Source organism: Arachis duranensis, chromosome 9 (assembly GCF_000817695.3).
Source record: "Arachis duranensis cultivar V14167 chromosome 9, aradu.V14167.gnm2.J7QH, whole genome shotgun sequence".
NCBI classification, from domain to species: domain Eukaryota; kingdom Viridiplantae; phylum Streptophyta; class Magnoliopsida; order Fabales; family Fabaceae; genus Arachis; species Arachis duranensis.
The window spans coordinates 111103166-111127328 of NC_029780.3; the positions used below are offsets into that span (position 1 = coordinate 111103166).

Below are 24163 nucleotides of genomic sequence, written 5' to 3' on the forward strand. Positions count from 1 at the left end.
TTAAAATCTGCAGCAGAGGTATAAATTTAATTTTTATCGGGTGTATTTATAGTCTGTGTTTGGGTGTATTATGCAGATCTCTATGCAGACCGTCATATATGGGTTCTAATCTATCTGGATCACCACTTCTGGGCAGGGATGAGAAGCACACAAAGGAGTGAGAGCATGCATTCATTTTTTAACAAGTTTATTACCCGGAAAAGCTCGCTTATTCAAATCATCAAACAATACGATAATTACCCTAAACCCTAAAATTCAATGATTTGGGTATAGTAGGTTGGGTGGTTTAGGATTTAGGGTTTAGGGTTTAGCGTTTTAGGGTTTTATGATTTAAGGTTTAGGGTTTTATGGTTTTAGATTTTAGGTTTTAGGGTTTAGGGTTTAATTTTTAGTGTTTAGAGTTTATGGTTTAAGGGTTTTGGGTTTTGGGTGTATAATCAACATTCTTTGGGTGTAAAATGCCAGGTTATGGGTGTATATTTAGTTTGATGTTTTCCTTCATATTATAGTACCTATAAATCAGACATTTTGAATACATCAGAGAGAGTTTAATTATGGAAAAAAAATTTACTTATAATTGGATCAAATATATTTACACCATGTGTTCAATTTCTTAGAACAAGAAGATCAATAAAACCTAGAAGAACATAGAAGAACAGTAAAACATAGTTCTTCGATTTCGAAATCAGAAACAGAAATGTGGAAAATGTACAAGATGAGTAAAACAATAACGTACCTTGAATAATATTTTGTTGATGGTTTCTGCTATTATTCGCGACGAGTTCAAATGTCTCTTCAGTTTGGAATGTTGCTCGAAACTTGAGGATTTGTGTTATCTTTGAAGGAGAAGAGGAAGAGTGAGCCATAATGAGCGGTTTTTTCGAAGCGTAATCGTTCGAGTGACGCGCGTGAAATTGACGCTCCATTTAAAGGGAGGGAGTGCGCGTGGATTAAACCTGAGTTGGGCCAATTTATAAGGATTGTATGCGTTATTTGATTGTATGTGTAGCGGGGCCCAAATTAAAATGACTGATGACTAAATACCCCATCACTTGTTACGTACTTAGCTTGTTCTATTATTATGACAGAACAACAATTCAATTTTAATGAGAATGAGGATGATCACAAATAGAACTAGTAGTTTGTTTTCCATTTTTTGTTCCCTCCTTTGTTTGTTAATCATATCTACTCAAAGCTGCTGCTACGCACAAGAAGATGGTTTCCGATCGTACTCCTGTGACAACGGAAAAGGAAACTACACAGCAAACAGCACCTACCACAAAAACCTCAACACCCTTCTCTCCACTCTCATTTCCAACACTCAAATCGACTACGGTTACTACAACTTCTCGTACGGCCAAGACGACAACAAAGTAAACGCCGTTGGGCTTTGCCAAGGAGACCTTAACCAAAACGATTGTCGTCGATGCCTCAACAATTCCATAACCCTTCTCACACAGCTTTGTCCAAACCAGAAGGAAGCCATAGGCTGGTACGACACCTGCATGCTCCGCTACTCTAACCGCACCATCTTCGGCAACCACCACGTCGATGATTACCCTAAGATTTACCTGTGGAACCCCCAGAACGCCACGGACTTGCCCGTGTTTAATCAAAACCTCAAGAGCTTGATGTCAAACCTAATAGACAAGGCCATTGCCGGCGACTCTCGCCAGAAATACGCGGCGGCGAGCGTCAACAGTACGGGCTTTCAAAACATATATGGAGTTGCGCAGTGCACGCCGGATCTGTCTAGCCTAGAGTGTGATCAATGCTTGGAGGGGCATGTCTCAGATATTCCGGCTTGTTGTGATGGGAAGAGAGGTGGGAGGGTTCTCACTCCAAGTTGTTACATTAGATATGAAGTTTACCCCTTCTTTCAGCCTACTACCGCTCATAATGCACCGCCTCCGTCATCGTTGTCGCCGCCACCGCATTCCTCCTCCACCCCTACTTCCTCTTCGGATGGTCAAGGTCAAGGTCAACTACTGATTTATATGGCGTACTCTCTGTGTGTTCATTAATACTTACCTTTTAAATTATTTTAGTATAAATATTAAAAAATAAAATAGTATGCCATTACAAAATATTATTTTGTTATTTTCATATGATAGATATTTTTAGAGATTAATGAATTTGATGGAGTGATTAGAATTGCATTATGAAGAATTCAAAATTTTTTCCGCCTTGTTGCTTACAATTGAATCAATCACACCCAAAACAAATTATCTTATAAAATAATAATCCGTTGGATGCAGGAAAGACCAACACATTGCGAATTGTCATCTTCGTAGCAGTGCCAACTGTTACTGTTTCCGTGCTCATCGGTTCTATATGCATCTATTTATTAAGAGTAAGAAAGCCAAGGAGGACTTCTGAAAGCAATTCATGTAAGGCTTTTACTTTAATTTAATTTGACTGCACTAATCAAATTTGGAAACCTTAACCCTGTTGATTATTCCCATGCATGTGAAGCTGATGAAGGTGTTGAACAAGAGATTATAACCAATGAGTCATTGCAATTTGACTTTGATACCATACGAGTTGCTACAGATGATTTCTCGAATTCTAATAAACTAGGACAAGGTGGATTTGGAGCTGTTTATAAGGTTAGTTTATTATCCGTCTAATTTAAATTAAAGAGACAGTAACTTGCCCAAGAAAGAACTAAAATTCACGTATGATGTTAAAATTTCAGGGGAGACTCTCCAATGGACAAATGATTGCTGTCAAAAGGTTGTCAAGGGACTCAGGACAAGGAGCTACGGAATTTAAGAATGAAGTGCTTTTATTGGTCAAGCTTCAACATCGAAATTTAGTTAAACTTCTTGGTTTTTGTTTGGAAGGAACTGAAAGATTACTTGTTTATGAATTCGTCCCTAACAAAAGTCTTGATTACTTCATATTTGGTAGGTTTGTAATAATTGGACTATTACTCACCACATCAATTCATGTTATATATAGTTTTCACTCATGGCTATGGTCTCCCTGCAGATCCTATCAAGAGAAATCAACTGAATTGGGTAAGCCGATATAAAATCATTGAAGGTGTTGCTCGAGCTCTTCTTTATCTTCACGAAGATTCTAGATTGCGCATTATACATCGGGATCTTAAAGCAAGTAATATCCTCCTAGATGATAACATGAATCCTAAGATAGCAGATTTTGGATTGGCAAGATTGTTTGACAGAGATCAAACTCAAGGAAATACTAATCAAATTGCCGGAACCTAGTAAGTTTTAGAATATGCTAAAACTTATTCATTATTAATTATATATGTTCTGGCATGTTTTGAGTTTTAGTTTGATGATGATTATGTTAAAACATATTCTCTTTGAAAAACTTATGAAAAATTCAATCAACATCAAGTAAGTTCTTTATTCATATTATTGGCCTTAATAATTGCATTAAAGAGCAAAAAATTATGTGACGAAAAAATATAATTATCAGTTATGTTTAAAATATTGACATACAGTGGATATATGGCACCCGAATATGCAATGTATGGACAATTTTCAACGAAGTCAGATGTATTTAGTTTTGGTGTAATAGTGCTTGAAATTTTGAGTGGCAAAAGACACATTGGGAATGGCAATGGGGAGAGTGAAGAACAGCTAATAAGCTTTGTAAGTCCTCCTGCTCTCTATTGCATATAGAAAGTTATTTTATCTTAACACTTAAAACATTAATAATATATGTAACTTATGTGACTGGCCAAATTCTTTCAGGTATGGAAAAATTGGAGGGAAGGAACAGCTATAAATATTGCAGATCCATCATTAAGCAACATTTCACCAAATGAAATTATGAGATGCGTCCACATTGGTTTACTTTGTGTTCAAGAAAATTTAGCAGATAGGCCAAACATGGGTTCTATTGTATTAATGCTGAATAGTTATTCTGTGACTCTGCCAACACCTTCAGAACCTGCATTTTTTGTGGGGAGTAGAACTAGAAGCCGTCCATTATCAGATATACAATCAGGGGGGAATAATTCATCAAGTAATAAATCAGCTCAAGAATCAGAAAATGAAGCTTCCATTACTGAGCTATATCCTCGCTAAAATTTGGTTCTGGTATCGAAGTCATTGATGTTGAGAATTTTATTTTTCTGTTACATTTATGGTGTATGTGTATACATGCAGGATCAGCAAGCTTTGGAAAAGCATAATTTCCATTTTTAATTTTACTAATTTAAGTGTGAAAACTGATACAAGATATAGGATCAGAACACGAATTTCTTTATGTTTAAATCAGATTATGTTACATAAATCCTCAGTTATATATTATTTCCTGCTATATGTTGTTAATTTAGAAGGGGTAATTTGTTGAGCAAACAAAAGTATATGACGATATGAAAATAAGAAGGTTTATTTTTTTTTTGAAAATGTTTGATAACAAAAATAATTAGACAAAAATTATAATTAATAAATGTTAAATAAAAAAAATTTTGAGAATTTTTTTGTCTCTCTAGTATTACCAAAATTTTCTCCCTTATTATGAAAGTTAAGGAAATTTGTCATTAAGTTAAAACAAGTTTATGACAGTCACAAAAAAAAAAAACAAGTTTATGACATATACTAATAATTAAATTCTCTGTAATTGTTGGATATTCTTCCGTTAAAATGAAAAGTTATTACAAGAAAAAAAGTTTCAAGTTGATTCCACGAGGTATTTTGTATTTAAGTGTTACTAAGTTCTAAGCTAATTAACAAAACTAAATAAAATATAATGTACTAGATGTATATTAAAATTAGTCATTAAAATTAACTATCAGTATAGAATATATATTAAAATATAAAACACGTATTAAAAATGAGTTAAATTATACATGTATTTATATAAAAATATATTATGACTGATTTTTGAATAATTAACGGTCTAATAATAAAAAATATTCTTTTATTCCTTGAAAAAAAATGCTACAAAAATACATTGACTTAGTTTACTTGGAAGATGGGAGACCAGAAAAGGGAAAAAAGCCTATAATTTTTTTTTAAAAAAAAAACCTCTATCTGTATATGCAATGGTTAATTATATTTAGGTAGATGACAATTAAATTGAATGATAAGAATCTAAGAAAAAATGAAAATAAAAAGTCACCAATTTCAACATTTTAGTGTGGATTGGTAATTTGGCATGTATAACACGCACAAGGTTTTAATTCTGTATTGGCCGCACCCATTGCTGATTGTCATAATTTGAATTTTAATATCATGGACCACTTCATAGAGCTTGATCAAAGTTGATTTGGAAATTAGTGACAAGGCTTGCCATGCATAACCAACCAACCAATAAGGAGGGTTCATCAAAGCATTCCAAACACGTGTGTGACAAACTCTACAACACAGAAAGACTTCCTTTAAATATGGTATAAGGTGTGAACCCAGGTACATTCATGGAACTTGCATTGCATTGTTCTGCGAAAAGTCGATTTGGAAAGTCTATATAGGCAGTGTCATTATATTCCCACCCCATGATACACCCTAAAATCCAACTCAAATAAAGATCTATCGAATGGAATGGAGTACTTTTTTGTTACAATTACTATTATGTCACCTTGTAAGTTAAGAGGGCACAAGTCTTCTCTTGTTAAAACAATACAACAACCATAACAACAAAATTTTATTCCACTAAATAGTATTGGTTACATAGATCAAATGATGTCATTAAGTCTTATCATGTATATTTTTACAGTAAAACTATTTATACGTAAATCTTTTTTCACCAACTCTTGTATGATCTTTGGTTATTTTCTATTTTTCGCCACATATCTATCTTCTATTTGATTTACCCTTCTAATGGATTAAATTATCATCTTCTTTCCTCATGTCCAAACTATTTAGACAAAATTCTACCATCTTTTCAATAAAATAACAAGAAAATTTCGTCTATAAAAATCTAGCAACTTGAAAATAGTTGAGCCACTTGAATCATCCACAATGTCTCTTCCTTTTATAAGCCTACTTTCCTTCCTTTTTATAAGCCACTTGAAAATGCCTCGGTAGGTCCAAGGAACATAACCATATATGGTGTTGTTCAGTTTACTGATTTGTCTGAGAAAGAAGATTGGTGCTGGAGTCGTTAGAACAAGTTGCTTTCTTAGATATAACACCTCAATCTTCTATGACCCTTCAACACCAGCACTTTCACCTTTACCTCAAGGTACTTTACCTTATGATGTTCCTTCTTTTGCCTCCCATATTTGATTATTTTTGTTTTCACTTATTAGTTACTGATGTTTTGTTTTTTTTCAACCGAGGTACAATCACCATCTCTATCTTTGAATCCATCATCAGCACCTTCACCACAAGGTACTTGAGCTATGACTTTATGCTTAGTTTATTTTTTCAATTGATAATTGGTTATCCTTCATTATCCATTAAATAAATGTCCTAATGGATCACTATGGTTTTGGCTTTTTGGCTTTTTGCAGGGACAAATAATGCATCAACTACTGCAGTTCATTTATTGTTATTATTGTTGTTGGGTTCATTTTTAGCTGTATCTATATAAGGAGGCCAGCACAATTTTTTGAAGCAATTCTTTCTAATAAGGACGAGTCGTTATTAGTATTGATATTAGTATTATTGAGTATTTATATGTTACAACTTTTTTTATGGATATAATTTTTTGTTTTTTATTATGACACTAGATATTGTTGCTGAATCTTTTATCTTTAGCCATTAAAATTGGTTGTTGCATATAAATTGTTATTGTTGTTGTTCGAGTCATACGTGTTGATAAGGGCAGAATTAGATGAAATATTAGAGGAAGTAAAAAATATTTATACAATAAAATAAGATTAAAATAAAATTTTAAACAAATTAAACTGAAATTTACATATAATTTATATATGAAAAAAAATTAAAATTAAAATGACCATTACCCTTTTTTTACTATGTGGCTCCGGCACTGCGTGTTGATTAATATTATGATTGTTTGTAAGCAATGAATTCTTATACATTGATATAGTTAGAATTTAATTTTCTAGTCAATTATTACTCGATAGTGTTTTGTTAGATTTTCTAATACCTTTTCTCTTTTTATCTTATTGTTGTTGTTATTATTTTGTCTATCTCTTACATATTTGCCATATCTTTTCAATTCGCCATGAATAAAATAAACTTTTATGATATTTTAAGTGTCTTTGATATTAAAAATTATCTCTTTATTATTACTAAATGATAAGGTAGTGTTTTGGATTTATTTGATTGATTTAGTTTTTATTATTAGTAGTAAATAGAGTGAGACCCGCGCAATGCGCGAAGAGGTAGATTACTTATATTATAAATAGATTTTAAGAAATGTTATATTAAAAATATTTTAGAGAAAATATTATAAATAAATTTTAAATTTATTTTTTTTAAAAAGACAAAGATTATTTATATTAGAGTTATATAAAACTGCATTTTTATTTTTTTTCATTTTTTGATTTACATTAATTGCTACATTTTGTCTTTTTTGCGTTTCTTTTTGTAAATAATTAAAAAAATGAATGAATGAGAATGAAAAACATATAAAAATGTTAAATTAAAATTAAGAAATTTTTGACAATTAGTATGAGAGATTAAGAAATGAAGAGTAGTAAGAGTCTTAATATGTATCTAAGTTGTAGAATTTAAATATTTGTAACTGAAATTTTTTATAATAATTATTATTATGACACTTTTAATGTATGTTTATTACATTTAATTAGTACTTGATGTTTCAATTGAATAATAATAGATAAGAGTTTTTTGTTTTAATTTTTTTAAAATATTTTACTAAATAGTGATTGGTTGATTTTTATCTTTTGCCAAGTCATTAGAATTGCTGATGTGGCATCATTAGCAAAGAAAAGATGGTTTAAATTCATTGTGGAGAAAGTTAGTATCAGGTTTTATATATTATAAAAACGTTAAATTAAATTTAAGAAAATTTTTACAATTAGTATGAGAAATTAAGAAATGAATAGTAATAAGAGTCTTAATATGTATAAGTTGTAGAATTTGAATATTTGTAATTGAAATTTTTTATAATAATCATTATTATGACACTTTTAATGTATGTTTATTGCATTTAATTAGTACTTGAATAATAATAGATAAGAATTTTTTGTTTTAATTTTTTTAAAACATTTTACTAAATAGTGATTGGTTGATGTGAGACCCGCGCAATGCACAGAGAGATAGATTATTTATACTATATAGTGTATTTTAATAAATGTTATATTAAAAATATGTTAGAGAACATATTATAAATAGATTTTGAATTTATTTATTTTTAAAAAAGACATAGGTTATTTATATTAATAACAGAATAACAGAATAATAATAAAAGAAAAGATAGAGTATTAAGTCGAAACAAGTTCAAACTAACTGAATAAAAGAAGTACAAAGCTAACAAGAATTGATCACTAAAGTCAATTGCAATATTCACAAAGATTTAAGAGAATGATTAAGAACACAATCAAATAGGACATTCATTAACAATGGATAAAACTAAGAGAGTCATTTCACATGCTCAAAGGAAAAATATGAGACGAACATTTCAAAGGAAATGAAAAATCGCATAAATACTATCACGTCAAACAAAATTAAGTTGAAACAAAGGATACAGGGTTCATAAATTGGTGCTTAATAGTAGGTAGGGGCAAGGGTTTTTTTCCTTAAGATCTTTGGAGGATACCTAGGTGCACAATAAAATAAGGATATGCATAAGTAAATGGAATGTGGTTGAAAGAGAATCAAGTTGTATTAAAGAGAAAAAAAAATTTTTTTTTTTTTGGGGCAAAGGCCTCCTATAAAGTTAATAAAAAAAATAGGTGGTGTTAATCATTGGAAAGTAACTTTGAACAAAGATTTTTCTTTAACATTTCTACCTAAAAGCATTGTACAACTCCTTTGAGTTAATAAATTGAACCACAAACAAGTAGTTGTAAGTAAATTGTATTTGACTATAAAATGAGTTATATTTTGATGCCTTAAAGTTGAAGTAGGCAACTGATGGTCAAAATAGAGGATGTGATGCAGCGAATATAGCAGAGTAAAAATACCATTACATTGAGAAGCAATAATAATCAGCAATCTCAGAACACATAACAATAGCAAACTAAGGATCAGTAATCTGCCTATATAAAAGTAGAGTTGAGCAACTCTCATAAAGTGTTTCTTACTAGAAGGGAAAAAGGGTGCAAAAATCGTAAAGTTTTCTTTCTCAATTAATAATATTACCAAATAACAAGCATATAACATTTTTTTTTCAAGTAGGCAATTTTTGTTTTCCTATAAATAGAATTTTTTTTTTTGGCCTGAATGTTGTGATCTTTGTTGGAAGAGTATGTGAGAAATACAAATAATTTTTCCTTTGTATTATTGAAAATCAAGTGTGAAATTTGGAATTGAATTAGATGCGACAATTGCAAACCAAGGTTCAAAAGCAAAAATGACAAATCAATAGTTGAATTCATCAAACACCATATTCCATAACAATAGCAAATAAAGGGCCAAACCGATCCATTCATACTCCTCTTCTATATTATGTTTATGCTGATTGTATTGTCCAAACATAGAGAAAAATGTAATAAAACTTGACAATTTCCTTCAAATATTGACAATCCTGAATCCTCATAAATGTCCAAATTCAGTACAACAGTTAATCAAAGGAATGCAAGGAATTTAAAGGGAAATAACATGTAACAATGAAGCAAATGCTTTTACTCAGCACTTTGAAATGTTTTATATCCAAGATCCAAAAAGGAACAAAAGATAAATCAAGAACTACAAACAATTACATGCAAGGTAGTGAAAGAACTATTACATTGTGTTTAATGAAGATGGATTAGTGAATCTAAATAGCAAGCAAAACAGAAGCAAACTAAGAACTATCTTGTTATCTCCTATTTATCTTTAATTAAATTCAAATGACAAGCAAATTAAGGCTCCACAATGTTAATTAGTTCATCCCTACATGAAATAACAAGGTTTAATCATACACAAGCAAATCAAGGCTCTATAAATCAAGCTTAATCACACACTGTATTTTCACCTCATAAAGAGGCAAAACACCTGAACTAATATAAAAAGATAGAAATCTAAAAGTTGAACTAATCCATATTCTCAACGGAACAAGTAATCAATATTCAATATTCAATATTCAATAATCAATTAATCAGAAATCAAGATGTCAAGAGAAGCACACAAACTAGAAGAGACATCACATGGCTACAGCGATGGTGGAGAGAGAAAAAAAAACGTAGCAGCACGATCAGATCAAGGTATGTATAAGATGTAGGAGATGAAGCAAAGGAACCAAATCGCATTTCGAGAAGAATTAAAATAAGGAACTCCCAATATGAAAGATAGAAGAATGAATGATATGTCAAATCACGCGGCACGATCAAAGCACATACTTCAACACAAACTAACCTGAGAAGAACACCTAGCGTTCCCAAACTTAACAATTACCATTAAAATAAATAAATAAATAAATAAATAAAATTAAATAAATAAATAAATAAATAAAGGAAAGAAGGATTTTAGAAGAACTATTCCTTGTAAGTTATAATTTTCTAGCCCTGTATGCATCATGCCCAACAATCACACCACAAGAAGTGACGATGCTAGATATTTTAACTCACGATACATGATTTATAATTAGTTGAAAGTAACAAGGGAAAAACTCTTGTAAAAAAAAATGTTCAACTTTAAGGAATTAGATAGTAATTCACAGCAAACACAAATCGGATCTTCAAAGTAATTCCTAAAATACTGACATCAGAGATCATAAAGAACAACACAAAGATGAAGAAGATTAAAGCATACATTCGCCAAAAATTAGGGAAAATTAAACTAGCTACAAGAGAAATCGCGAACCGAAACCCAAACCAAAACCATTACAAAAATACGTTCAAGAAAATCTACCAAAGGATAAGTTAAGATTGGGTACAAGAAAAAAGGAAGGAGTAGTAAGAAGCGGCAAAACAGGAGTAGTAAGAAGTGGCAGAGGATACATGACTTCAATAATCAGAAGACAACAATGACATAGAGAACAAAGAGAACATTTCTATAAGCCTTTGATAGTGCGACAATTTGTACAAATAGGCGCGCTTCTATTTATACAATTGTGATCCTACCATAGAACACTTGCTTTATATTGCACAGATTAAACCTAAGCTCTGATACCACTTTGTCACGGCCCAAAATGAGCCATGACTGGCGCTCAGGGAAAATAATCCCCTAGCAAGCCTGTGACATTTTTACAAGTTCCAAAATAAATAGTATACATTTTTAACAAAAATTAAAATAATTAAAAATGATTGGATCCTGCCTGTGACCTATGGAGCAGATGATGTCTAAGAACTCAACAAAGAATAGGTATCCATTGCAGATCATTACCCTTGAATAGAAAGGCTCACATGACCAAATATTTATTCCTGAAAAATATTTTTAGAAAAACGGGGTGAGTTTTGCAACTCAGTGACTAGACAATACATCTATAATCGACATGAGACCATATAAACATCATTATTAAAGTAATTTTTAATTAGAACATAAAAGTTGATAATAATAATAAGTGAATCAATAAGGGAGTTCTCATACAGAAATCAAATCAAAAGTCCACACATGGGCGGCTCCACCTCTATGGGTAGCCCTTTCCACTTGTGTGTCCTAACAGAATAACAGATCTAACGTGTGGCCTACACGTTAGGCTAGCAACACCCCTGCTAGCTGGAGTCTGAGTCAGATGCATCTAAGTTAACGTCATAACCGCCGTTAACTACGGTTTTCTAATACGAGCCTCCCAAACTAATTCAAAACATATAATTTCAAATACAACAAATCTTTGATTTTTCAAATATATAAGATATCGAATCAAATCAAATCATATTATACTTTTTCGTCAGAATCCTTTCTAATCATACTTTTTCAATCATAACACATTTCAAATATATTTCACAATCTTTAAACTAAGTGAATACCAACAAATACTTCAATATTCAAAAACAGATATTCAAGTAAATTCAAACATTTTAGAATAATGCAAAACTTTATCAAAAATATATATAGACTCAAAAACAGATATTCAAGTAAGATCAAACAATTTAAAATAATGCAAAACTTCATAAAAAATATATATGGTCCCATGTATAGTTCCGAAAGTATAAACTTCATAAAAATGAATTATTCAATTTTAATAAATCAATTATTCTAATCAATTTAAAACCGTTCTAGACAAATATAGTGAGTATAATTCAAAGATCATAATAGATATATATCAAAATAATTATAGATGCACAATCAAACAATTATAAATGTAAAGCCTACTCACAAATTGGTCCCAAGGGACCGAAGAGACCAAACCGGGAGTTCCAAGATAAAAGGTGAAGAAGGTTGAAGTAAACTGGAATGAAAGAGCACGAATCTTTGGATGTGGGCAGCAGAAAGTTGCAACTGCATCAACATAAGCTTCATTCCTACCAATATACACACAAATCAAGGGAGCAATGACAGCATCATCACTGTCAGCCCTAGCAGCAACAACACGGGACAACCACAGTAAAAATGGCAGCGAATCCAACAAGAGCAAAGGCAGAAAGGGAATCAAGATAGGACAGAGTCAATAATAGAGCTTTACGGCAAGATAAGGCAGAACAAGATTAGTCTTACTAAAGGAAATGAGCATGAGCAGCTCAGGTGATCCTCTCCAGCATCGACGGTAAAGGACACAACAGAACTGCGGTGGCGCCAGTTCCTCTCCTCTAGCAGTGACTCCCGCAGCAACACCACAAGCTTTGACGAACCGCGGAGAGGCAGGGCTCCGCCCCCAGCAAAGCAGAGAAAGGGCAGAACGCAAAGCAGGCAAGGGATCTAGCATCTATCAGCCTCAATGGCACGCTCCGACGGTGGCAGTTGCTCGGCAGTGACAGCGGTACAGCTCCATTCTTCTCTATCGTAGTGTCTAGTTCTTTCTCTCTCGTGCGCGGGCTCCTCTTCTGTCTCCCTCTCTTCTCTGTGACAACGACACAACGGGGATGGCAATGGCGGTAGCAGGACCAAGCCTTGTCGTGCGGTCTCTCTCTTCCCTCCTCTTCCCCCTCTTCCTCTGTTTCTTTCTCTCCTTTCTTTCTTTCCTTGTGGTTTCAGATTGAGAGAGAATGAGAGTGACTAAGTGAAGTGCGTATGTGTGAGAAGTGAGAGTGAGTGTGATTTAAAATTAGGGTTAGGAAAAAAAGAAGTAAAGAAATTTTAGAGATTTTAATAAAATTAGATAATGAAATAGTAATTGAAAACTAAATGTATTTGAATAAAATTATTATAAAAATATTATTTATTTATTAATTTTTTTAATTAGTTTAAATAAAAAAATATCTAATAATTATGAATATTATATACAAGAGTCTTAATAAATTTTTAAATTCAAAGTATCATAAAATTTAATTTAATTACTATCAATAAAAATATTTTTGGAAAATAAAATTTTAAACAAAAATAACGAATCATACATAAATCATTATTTAGTTTGAAAAAAATTTCGAATGTTACATAACTCAACATTTATATTTGTATTATATTTATTCTTGTTTGATAATATTTAAGTTTATTAAATATGTGTATTAGATAATAAATTTTATTAAATAATAAAATGTATATAATTTTATTTAAATTTAAGATTAATTTTTAACACTATTTTATTAAATAATTTTTTATATATAAACTTAATTTATTTTAGTTGTGCAAGTTTAAATCTTAGTTACTTTTTAACAAATTTTTTCTATTAGTCTTGGGTCTTTACCCACTTTGTGGTTGACTAATCAATGGTTAAGCAATTGAAATCCACCGCAAAGAAGGTGACTGAGTATAATTTGTTGTACCTGCTACTTATTATCTTGAAGTCATTCATGAAGAAAATAAAGACATTATCCACGACTTTTAGAACTGCCGCTATCCCCATACCATACGCATTGAAGTAGTTTGAATGAATTTGCCTCAACACACCTCCCTCATTTGTTAATGTTTTTTATCATTCATGCTCAGATACTCAAACCGCACCATCTTCGGCAGTGGCTACGTTGACAATACCCCCATGCAATACCTGATTAACACGGACAACGCAACGGATGTGCAAGTGTTCAAACAAGAACGCGCAAGCTTGATGTCAAATCTGAGAAACAACCGTGAGTGCAACCGGTGACTCTTGCCGCAAATATGCTGCGGGGAGTGTCACTGGTACGGATTTTCAAACCATATATGGGCTTGTGTAGTGCACGCCGGATCTTTCTAGCCAAAAGTGTGACGAATGTTTGGAGGGGATCGTGGATGTAACTCTGAATGATGGGAAGAAAGGTGGGAGAGTTCTTACTCCAAGATGTCATATTAGGTTTGAAACATACCGTTTCTTTCAGTTTCAGCCTACTACTACTACTAATAACAACACTACTACTTCCAAATCGCGATTTGTGATCGTCGTAGCAGTGCCATCTGTTACTGTTTTGGTGTTCATCATGTGTTCTATATGCGTCTATTTAAAAGTGAAAAGGCCAAGCAAACTTTCTGAAAGCACATGTAAGGCTACTTTTAGAACTATTTTCAATTTGGTTCTTTATTTTGAATGCTTTATCAAATTTAAAAACTACTTACATCATTACCCTGTTGATTCCTATCCCATGCATGTGAAACTGAAGTTGTTGAAGAAGAAATTACGATGAACGAGTCATTGCAGTTCGACTTTGATACCATACGAGTTGCTACAAGTGATTTCTCAAATTCTAATAAACTAGGACAAGGTGGATTTGGAGCAGTTTATAAGGTACAAGATCACACTATTTTACTCTTAACAGATATTATTTTTAGGGAAAAATATAGATGACTAACAAAATTTTTGAACAATGTGTAAACAATATGAATTAATAGGGTTAAAAGAATAAATTTAATTAGTAGCATTAAATTAGAGTATAGTGTATTTTTATTTGATTGGTAGTTGTTTATATTGTTCAAAATTTTCATTGTTCTCCTAACACTCCCCTTCGTTATTCTCCACTTTTATTAATTAGTTTACCCGTCAAATTTAAGTACGATAAGAATGTAAGATATATATATGCATAGGGACTCACTCAAGAAAAAAAATTAAAAACTAAAATCACATATATGATATATTTTCAGGGTCAGCTCTCCAATGGACAAATGATTGCCGTCAAAAGGTTGTCAAAGGACTCTGGCCAAAGAGCTACGGAGTTTAAGAATGAAGTGCTTTTATTGGCCAAACTTCAACATCGAAATTTGGTTAAGCTCCTTGGTTTTTGTTTGGAAGGAATTGAAAGGTTGCTTATTTATGAGTTTGTTCCTAAAAAAAGTCTTGATTACTTCATATTTGGTACGTTCGTCATAATAATTGGACTATTACCCGCTAAATCATTCAAGTTAAATATAGTTTTTAAGCTCATGATCATGGTGTACATGTAGATCCAATCAAGAGACAACAATTGAATTGGACAAGCCGGTACAAAATCATTAAAGGTGTTGCCCGAGCTCTTCTTTATCTTCATGAAGATTCTAGATTTCGTATTATACATCGTGACCTCAAAACAAGTAATATCCTCTTAGATGATGATATGAATCCTAAGATAGCAGATTTTGGATTAGCAAAACTGTTTGGCACGGATCAAACTCGGAAATACGAATCAAATTGTGGGAATATAGTAAGTTTTATTTAGAATTATACTAGAACTTATTAATTATTGACATCTCTTAGTAACTATCAATTGACTATCTATCTATAGGACTTGAGTTTTATGACTATTATGTTAAAACTACATAATACTTTTTGAAAAACTTACAGAAAACTGAATCAACATCAAGTACTTTTTCTTGAATCATGTCATATGTTCAAAATCTTGACATGCAGTGGATATATGGCACCCGAATATGCAATGTACGGACAATTTTCAACAAAGTCAGATGTTATTAGCTTTGGTGTAATAGTCCTTGAAATTGTGAGCGGCAAAAGGCACATTGAGAATGGCAGTGAGGAGAGTATAGAGCAGCTACTAAGCTTTGTAAGTCCTCCTCCTCTGTATATTCATATAGAAGGTTATGTTATCTTAAACATAATGTATGTAACATCTGTGTGTGACTGATCAAATTCTTGCAGGTTTGGAGAAATTGGAAGGAGAGAACAGCTATAAATATCATAGATCCACCATTAAGCAATATTTCACCAAATGACGTTATGAGATGCGTCCACATTGGTTTGCTTTGTGTTCAAGAAGATTTAGCGCATAGACCAAACATGAGTTCTATTGCATTGATGCTGGATAGTTGTTCTGTAACTATGCCAACACCTTCAGAACCTGCATTTTTTCTGGGGACTACTAGAACTAGAAGCCTTCCATTATCAGACATACATTCAGCGGAGAATAATACAACAACAAGAACAAGTGAATCCGCAAGTAAATCAGCTCAAGAATCAGAAAATGAGGCTTCCGTTACTGAGCTATATCCTCGCTAAAGTGTTCTTTATTTTCTATTAAGGAAAGCAAGGTTGGCTAGTTAGGATTCTCGTCAAGTTCAGCTGGTCCAGCTTATTGTTGTAATAATTGAGCAATAAGTAGATTCTCAAATTTTGTGATAGATTTATAGGTCTTGATAAAAACAAATATTAAGTAAAATTTTGAAAAATGATAATGGTGTACGTTTTGTTAACTGAAGAGCATGGAAATAGTTAACATAAAATGGGAGAACAAAAAAAACAAAATGTGCAACCACTAAATTAATATACATACATTTATGAGCATGTGGTGACGTACACTTCTGTAAGAAAGTACCGGGTCATAGGAACCAAGAGTTGGTATTTGCAAAACTCTCAAGAACAGCAACATTGATAGAATTTTTCCACAAATTGAACAGATATACTCTGAAAGAGTTTCATTATTTAAAGAGGATAAATTTCGTTTATAAACAGCTAGCAAGTAGCAACTTGGATTACAACTATTCATATCAAAAGCTTCAATAAACCAATTGATAGCTGTTATTCCAAAAACACAAACCATAATGTCTTGTGTTCTCTATGTAAGGCTACTTTCCATAGTTTCTTGCCTCATCATAATCATTTCCATATCTAAAGTCAATGCAGATGCAACTGCTCTAGTTGTTGGTAACACTGTAGTTAACTCTAGAGCAAATAGCAACTATGCCAAAAACCTTAACACCCTTTTGTCCACTCTCACTTCCAACACAAAAATCAACTACGGTTTCTACAATTCCTCATATGGCCAAAACACAGACAGAGTAAATGCCATTGGACTCTGCAACACAGCAAGGAGGCAACTGGTTGCGTTACTCGGATAGTGCCATTTTCGGCCACAAGGAATTGCTACCTATGTACTATAGTGTTGAAGAAAAGAACACAACTCAGGTTGATAAGTTCAATGAAGTGCTCAACAATTTGCTAGAAAATCTTAAAAGCAAAGCTGCATCTGGTGAGTGGTGACTCTCGTCGAAAATATGGTGTGGGAAGTGCCTCGGTAGGTCCAAGGAACATAACCATATATGGTGTTGTTCAGTGTACTCCTGATTTGTCTGAAGCAGAATGTGATAGCTGCTTAGTTGAGTCAATCAAAGGGCTATTGAGTCTTTGCAATGATAAGATTGGTGCTAGAATGGTATATTTGATTATTTTTGTTAATCACTTATTAGTTACTGATGTTTTGGTTTTTTTCAGCAGAGGTACAACCACCATCTCTATCTCTGAATCCATCATCAGCACCTTCACCACAAGGTACTTGAGCTATGACATTATGCTTAGTTTACTTTTCAATTGATAATTGGTTATCCTTCATTATCCATTAAATGTCCTAATGGATCACTATGGTTTTGGCTTTTTGCAGGGACGAATAATGCATCAAGTACTGCAGTTCATTTATTGTTGTTATTGTTGTTGGGTTCATTTTTAGCTGTATCTATATAAGGAGGCCAGCACAATTTCTTAAAGCAATTCTTTCTAATAAGGACGAGTTTAGCTGGTCCACATTGTTGTAATGTTGTAATAATAAGAGATATATAAGTGTTAGATTTGTTACTCGATTTCTGCTATTAAACAAACAATTCCTCAAAGCACTTTGTCAAGTGCTGCTTAATTTGCTTTTATTCCCTTATATAATAGTGTTATGTTATGATTAATTGATTAATTGATCCCCTTATATAACGTTAACTGTGTGACATTGTAGTTCGCATCAAGTAAGCATCAATGGATCAATAACATACACTAAGTTTTTATGAGAATTCCATGAAACAAGGGGTTTCTTTTCAACTTTTTGGTATCAAAACCAGTAATAAAGTTTCTTTTCTGGTTATCAATACTTGGGAAGGGAACATTCCTGTGGAAGATTGTTTTGGAACCTCTCATTGTCTTGGCAATAATCATAAATCATATGGTATTTCCTGACCCATTTGAACCACCTTCTTTGTGGAGATGTGAGTGTGCTGAAGTTGTTTAGGTTCCACCAATTAACATGGCTAGCTACTCTGCAGAACCTTGGGTTCCCTTTCCACACACAAGCATCAATGTTGTAGTTCCTGAATGAAGCTATGAAGGGACCCTTTGTCCAATCTATCTTGTCTTGACCTCCTCTTGTTGCCCAGCTATCACCATTCCAAAGAGTTGCTTCTAGACTCATTGGTTGCCTTCTTGGAAATGGAACTCCCTTGTCACCATGGTTTCTGTACACTCTTATTGGAATGCTATCCACCATGAACCTGCAACACCCCAATTCAATTTCACATCCTCAGCTTTATTGGCCTATGTTCAAAGGGTTAACAATTTGCAATAATGCAGGCTTAGCCTTACACAATCTGGTGCAGATTCCACAACACTGAGTAAGCATGGAAGTCCTCTGTAGGATCAAACCATAGATAAATCCTCTCCTCTCTATTGCCAAACCCATCTGCATAAATATTTGTTTGAAGAATATAAGGCTGCTCAGACATGTTTCCTAGAAACTCAAAGTCAATCTCGTCGCGATTTGGTTGATCAGATGCCATCTGCAATAAATCAACAAAGTAGTATAAATGTCTTTGTGTTCTTTTACTATGCAAAACAATGAGGAGGTACAAAAATGGAAGATTAAAGGGTTTGCTTACATAGTAGGCTAATACTGTGCCTGCAGAATCACCTGGTACTAGTTTGATTTGCATGTCAATTTGTCCAAACAAAAACATCTGATTTGAAGCAAAACCAGCCCCTACAATATTTCAAACCACAATAATTAAGATAGGATCATGAATATTGATGATTCAGCTAGAAATGGCATGGTATTGGTACCGGATTGTTGATCAAGCTTCAAAGTTCTAGTGTGTCCATCAGCAGATGTGTTTACATGGGTAGGTGACCATAAAACATAGAAGTCCTTATTGAAGTTTCCTGTTGAAACAACAGATGCAACTGAAATCTGAAACAAAATGGAGGACACAATCCCAATGAGGAAGAAGAGTGCTATGTGAAAGTTATTCATTGTCTCTGTTAAAGATATTGAAGGAAGCCAAACATATATATAGGTATTGCATGGAAGGGACAATTAGGAATATGTTCAATCAAGAATATCTTTAGAAAGAAGCAAAGGAATTTACAGCTGTCATATTCTTCCTAGTTAGGACTTAACCAAATCCTCATTACAACATAATTAAATGTTTGAGGTACTCTTAAAGTGAGGCTTAGCACATTAAATTGATAGCTACTGCAACATTAGCTATCTTAAAATGTTACCTGTGAATCAAGGAACATGAATGATGAATTCAAAGAATATTGTTATCCATGTTCCAACTAAACTTGTGGCAAGGAAAATTATCAGGATGAGGGAATTAAAATTATCTATACCAATCTTTAGAAACATACATGTGCCTTCTCAAGAGAAGCCTTTTCAGCAGAAAGTTTACAGAAGAATCTGAATACTTGATTATAAAGCTTCCCATCTTCTAAAGACTTCAAAAGATTTATTCCTTTCTTTCTTTTTGCTGTGACGTTAATGAGTTGGTTACATATTGCAGGATATATTTACGGTATTAGTTTCAGAACTTATCTGATATCCACACTTTAACTCTCTATTCATCATGTAATTGAATTCATATTCCCATTCTCAAGCCTGTTCAAGTGTGATTGAAAGAATATTTTTCTATTTTTCTATTATTATTAGGAGGCTATTATACATCTTTGGTTACAACTTTACATAACCCTTCAGTTTGCAAAGTTGTTTTTCAAATAACTTCATCAACTTTTGATTAAACTAGCCATAAAAAGACAAGCATTCGTCGATTAGTTTGGGTGTTGTGCATGATCCGAATAAGTATACATTAAAAATGGAGACCTATGAGGAGCAATATTACCCAGACCAAAAAAAGGAGCAATATACTAATCACGAAATTGGTATTAACGAGAATATGTTTTAAAGAATGATTAGTTTTTGTAAGATATAAATTATCAGCATGGAAAATATTTTACAAATACATGTAATATAATTAGAGGAGTGCTAGGGACTAGTAATTTTTGTGTTTTGTAACTATCAATTGGCCATCAATAATATTTTTAATAATGTAAGATTACATCTAATTATAAAAAATCGCTCATTTTTCTTTTGATAATTAAATGTTGATCACAAAACACAAAAATGACTGATCACTAAATTTTTTCACATAATTATACTTTTTGACTCCCAAATACTTGACATCTTTTTATAGGAAATTTTAAATAGTCATGCACACCAAAATCTAAACAAAAAAACTTATTTTGTGGATTCATTTAAATTTAAATTTTCAACTTTATCTCATCTTTTCCTTTTTCTACTTCTCAAATGAGATATGCATGACATTAATTATTAGATTCTGAACTTAATTTTCATAAGCAATTTAAATATGCCCCACCCAAATATAAAAATGTAAATTACTAATTAAGGATTTTTAATAGAGTACACTATCGATTAAGAAAGGCACAATCCTTTCTATTGTGATGATGGTGGTGGTGGTGGCTGGGCTAAGTGTACGGTGCTATACAGCTATAGTGGATGTGGTCAAGAAGACTCAAGGTCAAGACAGCTTCCTAGTTTTAGATCGTGTTGTGTTGTTGGGGGTTCCTGTCTTCCACTCACTCCCTTCTTGGCACATAAATAATCCTTAAAAACATGTTTTTTCTTTTGTCTTAGCCTCACCCTTACCCCTTTTCCACTTCTTCTTCAAACTGCTTTCTGCTCATTCAGGTAATCATTTCTTATCTCTTCATTTTTTTCAGAACAAGGATTTACTTCACTCACTTGTGGGACATGGGTATGCTCCTTCTTAAGTCAAAATTCAATCTTTCTTACTATCGTTAGTGTGAGGAACCTTCTATCTATTTGCATCCTTTTCTTTTTTTTTTTGGGTTTTCAAAATGGTGTGGTCATTCGAGTATTCTCGTGCCAAAAAATGAGGTTTTACTGGGAATGACAAATATGCTTCTTATATCTGATAATTTTATGTTGACGATTCTGGGTAGGGATTGGATTATGCTTCTAGGGGTGGTTTTTCTAGGGTTTGATTGTGGTTTCTTCTCTGTTTTCTCTTGTCGAGTGAATCATAGATTTTCGTCATCAAAATGTTGAGCAAATGACAAAATGAGCTATTGTATTGTTTCCACTTGCCCAAATTAACTGTTATATTCTATAATCTATATATATAATTATATATATTGCTTTGTTGGACACTGTTTTCTGGAATTGGGGAAGGTCCTGAAAAAAAGGTATAGTAGTATAGTGTTTTAGTTTGGTTTCATTTCACTTTTGGGGTTAATGATGTCTCTGCTCAGCACTTTTTCTACATACAAATGGTTAATATATTTAAGCTTGTTAAAAGCATTTATTTTCCGTTGTAATATCTTTGCATTGATGATTATAGCTTCCATTTTTTTAATTGTACATTTCCATATTCCAATCAAATAGGTGGCCTGCACTAGCTGCTTGAAGAAGACAGAATCAGGGGTTTCCGAGTTAGTTAAGCAAAGCATGATGAAACGGCTTCCAAGTAGGAGTAATAGATCCAAAGGCATCAGGGTAAAACATTTTCTGCAAATTGTTCTGTTGCTTGGTGTTTGCTTCTGGTTAATCTACCAGGTTAAGCACAATCATGATAAGAAGAAGGAATATGATGAGAATGATGAAAAGTTATTGGTCCAAACACAGGCAAATCAGATTTTGAAACTTGGTAGGAAAGACCTTCATCCAGTTAAGGATGAAGTAAATCGGAATGAAAAGCGTGATGAAGAAGAGGAGGATGAAAATGTTGTAGAGGATGTGGTAAATAAACCTGAACCGACTTATGAAGAAGACGACGATGAAGGAAGCAAGAATGAAACTGAAGAAAGTGAAGACAACAAGCATGAGGTGAGAGATCAGAGGGAAGAAGAAAATAAGCTCGATGCCGAAGAACAACAGGAGGAAGATGAAAACAAAAGTGAAGAGATGGAAGATGAAGGAAGAGGAGTAGGAGATGATGAGATAGATGAAAATGATCAAGAGAAAACAGAGGTGGGTACAGATCATGATGAAGAGTTTGTGGATGAAGAGAAAGAGAAAGAGAAAGAAGAAGTTGATGAAAAGGAAAATGAAAACGGCGAGGGTGAGGGTGAGGGAAAGGGGGAACTAGTTGAAAACCACAACACCCGTGAAGCTCGAGAGGAACATTACAAGGGAGATGATGCTTCTAGTGCTGTAACTCATGATGCTCATACAACTAATACTGAAACTGAGGCATTGAGTTTGGGAAACTCTGATGTAAACTTAGTCACTAATAAAACAAAACCCGAAAATGAGGCGACTTATTCAGATGAAAGCAACAGCAATCAAAAGGATTCAGATTTGAAGGTTACAGAAGGTGATCTGACTCGCAATCCTTCAAATGCAACTTCTGGTATAGAGGGTGGAAACAACACTCTGTCCAATCCAGTGGATAGCTCAAATCTGAACAACACGGCCACAACAAACTCCAACAACCACTTGGAAGCAAGCAGTGACATGAAAAATATGACCACAGAAGCAAGCAATAACTTGAGTGGTGCTGGTGTCGACACTTTGAGTTCATCTGATCAGAATAAGACAGTGATTCTATCTGAATCAGATCATTCTCAAAATTCTACCAGGAACACAGCCATTTCCGGTGATGACAGAGTCCAAACAGATGGGTTAGTGCAGAGTGATAACAGAAACAGAGTCTCTGAAGAGAACCTGCATGATTCCAATGCAACAGCCACTGTTAAGACCGAAAATGGAGACGCATCTGCAGGAGAATCCTTAACTCTAGGCAGTGGTGAGTCAGAGAATGCAAGATTGTTGGCATCGAATGAAACTGGGAACGGTTCGAGAAATGAAATCTCTGATGTCTCTGAGGGTGACAACCCCGAAGGTAACTCTGGCTCCGAGGATGAGATTTTTAAAGGCGACAACCAAACAGATGAAATGTCAGATGAGTCATCTGCCAATGGTACTTCGGATTCAGTTGATGGCATTGATTCCTCAGATGACGCAAAGTTTCGAACAGATCTTGATACATTACCAGATTTCAGAAATGAAGGAGAAAATGGTGATGAAATAGCAGCAGAGTAAATTGCCAAAAAAACGAAGATAGCTGTTTGAGTTTTTGTTGTGAACCTGGTGCTTGCATTGCACTTTGCAGATCCCACGTAGTTGTTAGAACCTCGTTGCTTGAGCAGAAAATGTGTCGATAGAAACATCCAGAGCTACAAACTTAGTTTTACTAGACATTTGTGTGATATGTCTAATTTGTTTATGCTGTTCTTGATTTCCTTCATTTTGTGCTAACTTCTTGTCATGTTATTCTTTCTATAATTACATCTTGCTAGATTGAGGAACCATGGTACATCCTAAAAAGGTATGTACATCATTTGAGATCTCAGTATTAAATTATTGAGAATCTATTAATTCTTTTTTCAATTTTTTGGAATAAAACTTGAAATAAATTATTTGAACCCTAAAATTTAAGTCTTGATATAGATATCATCATCAATCCTTGCTAATAAGTAAACATAACATTTGAACCAAATTGAAACATTAAACACAAAAAAGAACACTGAATTAAATTTATATTGTTCACGAAAATTTGTGCAAGCAGTAATAAGATAAAACTTCTTGATGAAAATCAAAACAGGG

General features: G+C 33.1%; 5 protein-coding genes and 1 pseudogene across 8 annotated transcripts; 4 read left to right on the plus strand and 2 right to left on the minus strand.

Moving 5' to 3' along the window:
• Positions 1-1081: 1081 nt before the first annotated feature.
• LOC107467123 (cysteine-rich receptor-like protein kinase 10) lies at positions 1082-4206 on the plus strand. 2 transcript variants are annotated; one of them, XM_021131257.2, is made up of 7 exons: positions 1082-1980; positions 2259-2390; positions 2476-2609; positions 2699-2909; positions 2995-3232; positions 3476-3626; positions 3729-4206. In XM_021131257.2, the coding sequence occupies exons 1-7, from the start codon at positions 1107-1109 to the stop codon at positions 4062-4064; spliced, it is 2076 nt and encodes a 691-aa protein (XP_020986916.1). In that variant the 5' UTR covers positions 1082-1106; the 3' UTR covers positions 4065-4206. The 2 variants fall into 2 exon arrangements, with proteins under 2 accessions (XP_020986916.1, XP_052110727.1); XM_052254767.1 differs by having other exon boundaries at positions 1082-1974.
• A 4212-nt stretch (positions 4207-8418) lies between these two features.
• LOC110275369 (uncharacterized) lies at positions 8419-13157 on the minus strand. Of its 3 annotated transcripts, none has more exons than XM_052254769.1 (3): positions 12651-13157; positions 12313-12457; positions 8419-9947 (listed from the first exon to the last, which is right to left on the minus strand). In XM_052254769.1, exons 1-3 carry the CDS (start codon positions 12856-12858, stop codon positions 9917-9919), a joined length of 384 nt encoding a protein of 127 aa, XP_052110729.1. In that variant the 5' UTR covers positions 12859-13157; the 3' UTR covers positions 8419-9916. The 3 variants fall into 3 exon arrangements, 2 of the variants coding, with proteins under 2 accessions (XP_052110729.1, XP_052110730.1); XM_052254770.1 differs by lacking the exon at positions 8419-9947 and adding an exon at positions 11053-11416; XR_008002853.1 differs by lacking the exon at positions 8419-9947 and having other exon boundaries at positions 12128-12511.
• An 897-nt stretch (positions 13158-14054) lies between these two features.
• LOC107467140 (cysteine-rich receptor-like protein kinase 44) lies at positions 14055-16488 on the plus strand. Its single transcript, XM_052254768.1, is given in 8 exon segments — positions 14055-14157; positions 14159-14546; positions 14666-14790; positions 15144-15354; positions 15444-15651; positions 15653-15679; positions 15886-16036; positions 16132-16488. Coding segments are annotated over 8 exon segments (1557 nt in total). The 5' UTR covers positions 14055-14067.
• A 542-nt stretch (positions 16489-17030) lies between these two features.
• Positions 17031-17946, plus strand: LOC107467124 (cysteine-rich receptor-like protein kinase 29; annotated as a pseudogene).
• A 251-nt stretch (positions 17947-18197) lies between these two features.
• On the minus strand, positions 18198-19489 carry LOC107467142 (probable xyloglucan endotransglucosylase/hydrolase protein 10). Its single transcript, XM_016086180.3, has 4 exons — positions 19300-19489; positions 19119-19219; positions 18826-19019; positions 18198-18734 (listed from the first exon to the last, which is right to left on the minus strand). The coding sequence occupies exons 1-4, from the start codon at positions 19487-19489 to the stop codon at positions 18332-18334; spliced, it is 888 nt and encodes a 295-aa protein (XP_015941666.1). The 3' UTR covers positions 18198-18331.
• Positions 19490-20962: 1473 nt separating this feature from the next.
• LOC110272496 (uncharacterized) lies at positions 20963-23947 on the plus strand. The gene is made up of 2 exons (XM_021131270.2): positions 20963-21223; positions 21941-23947. Exon 2 carries the CDS (start codon positions 22004-22006, stop codon positions 23597-23599), a length of 1596 nt encoding a protein of 531 aa, XP_020986929.1. The 5' UTR covers positions 20963-21223; positions 21941-22003; the 3' UTR covers positions 23600-23947.
• Positions 23948-24163: the final 216 nt, after the last annotated feature.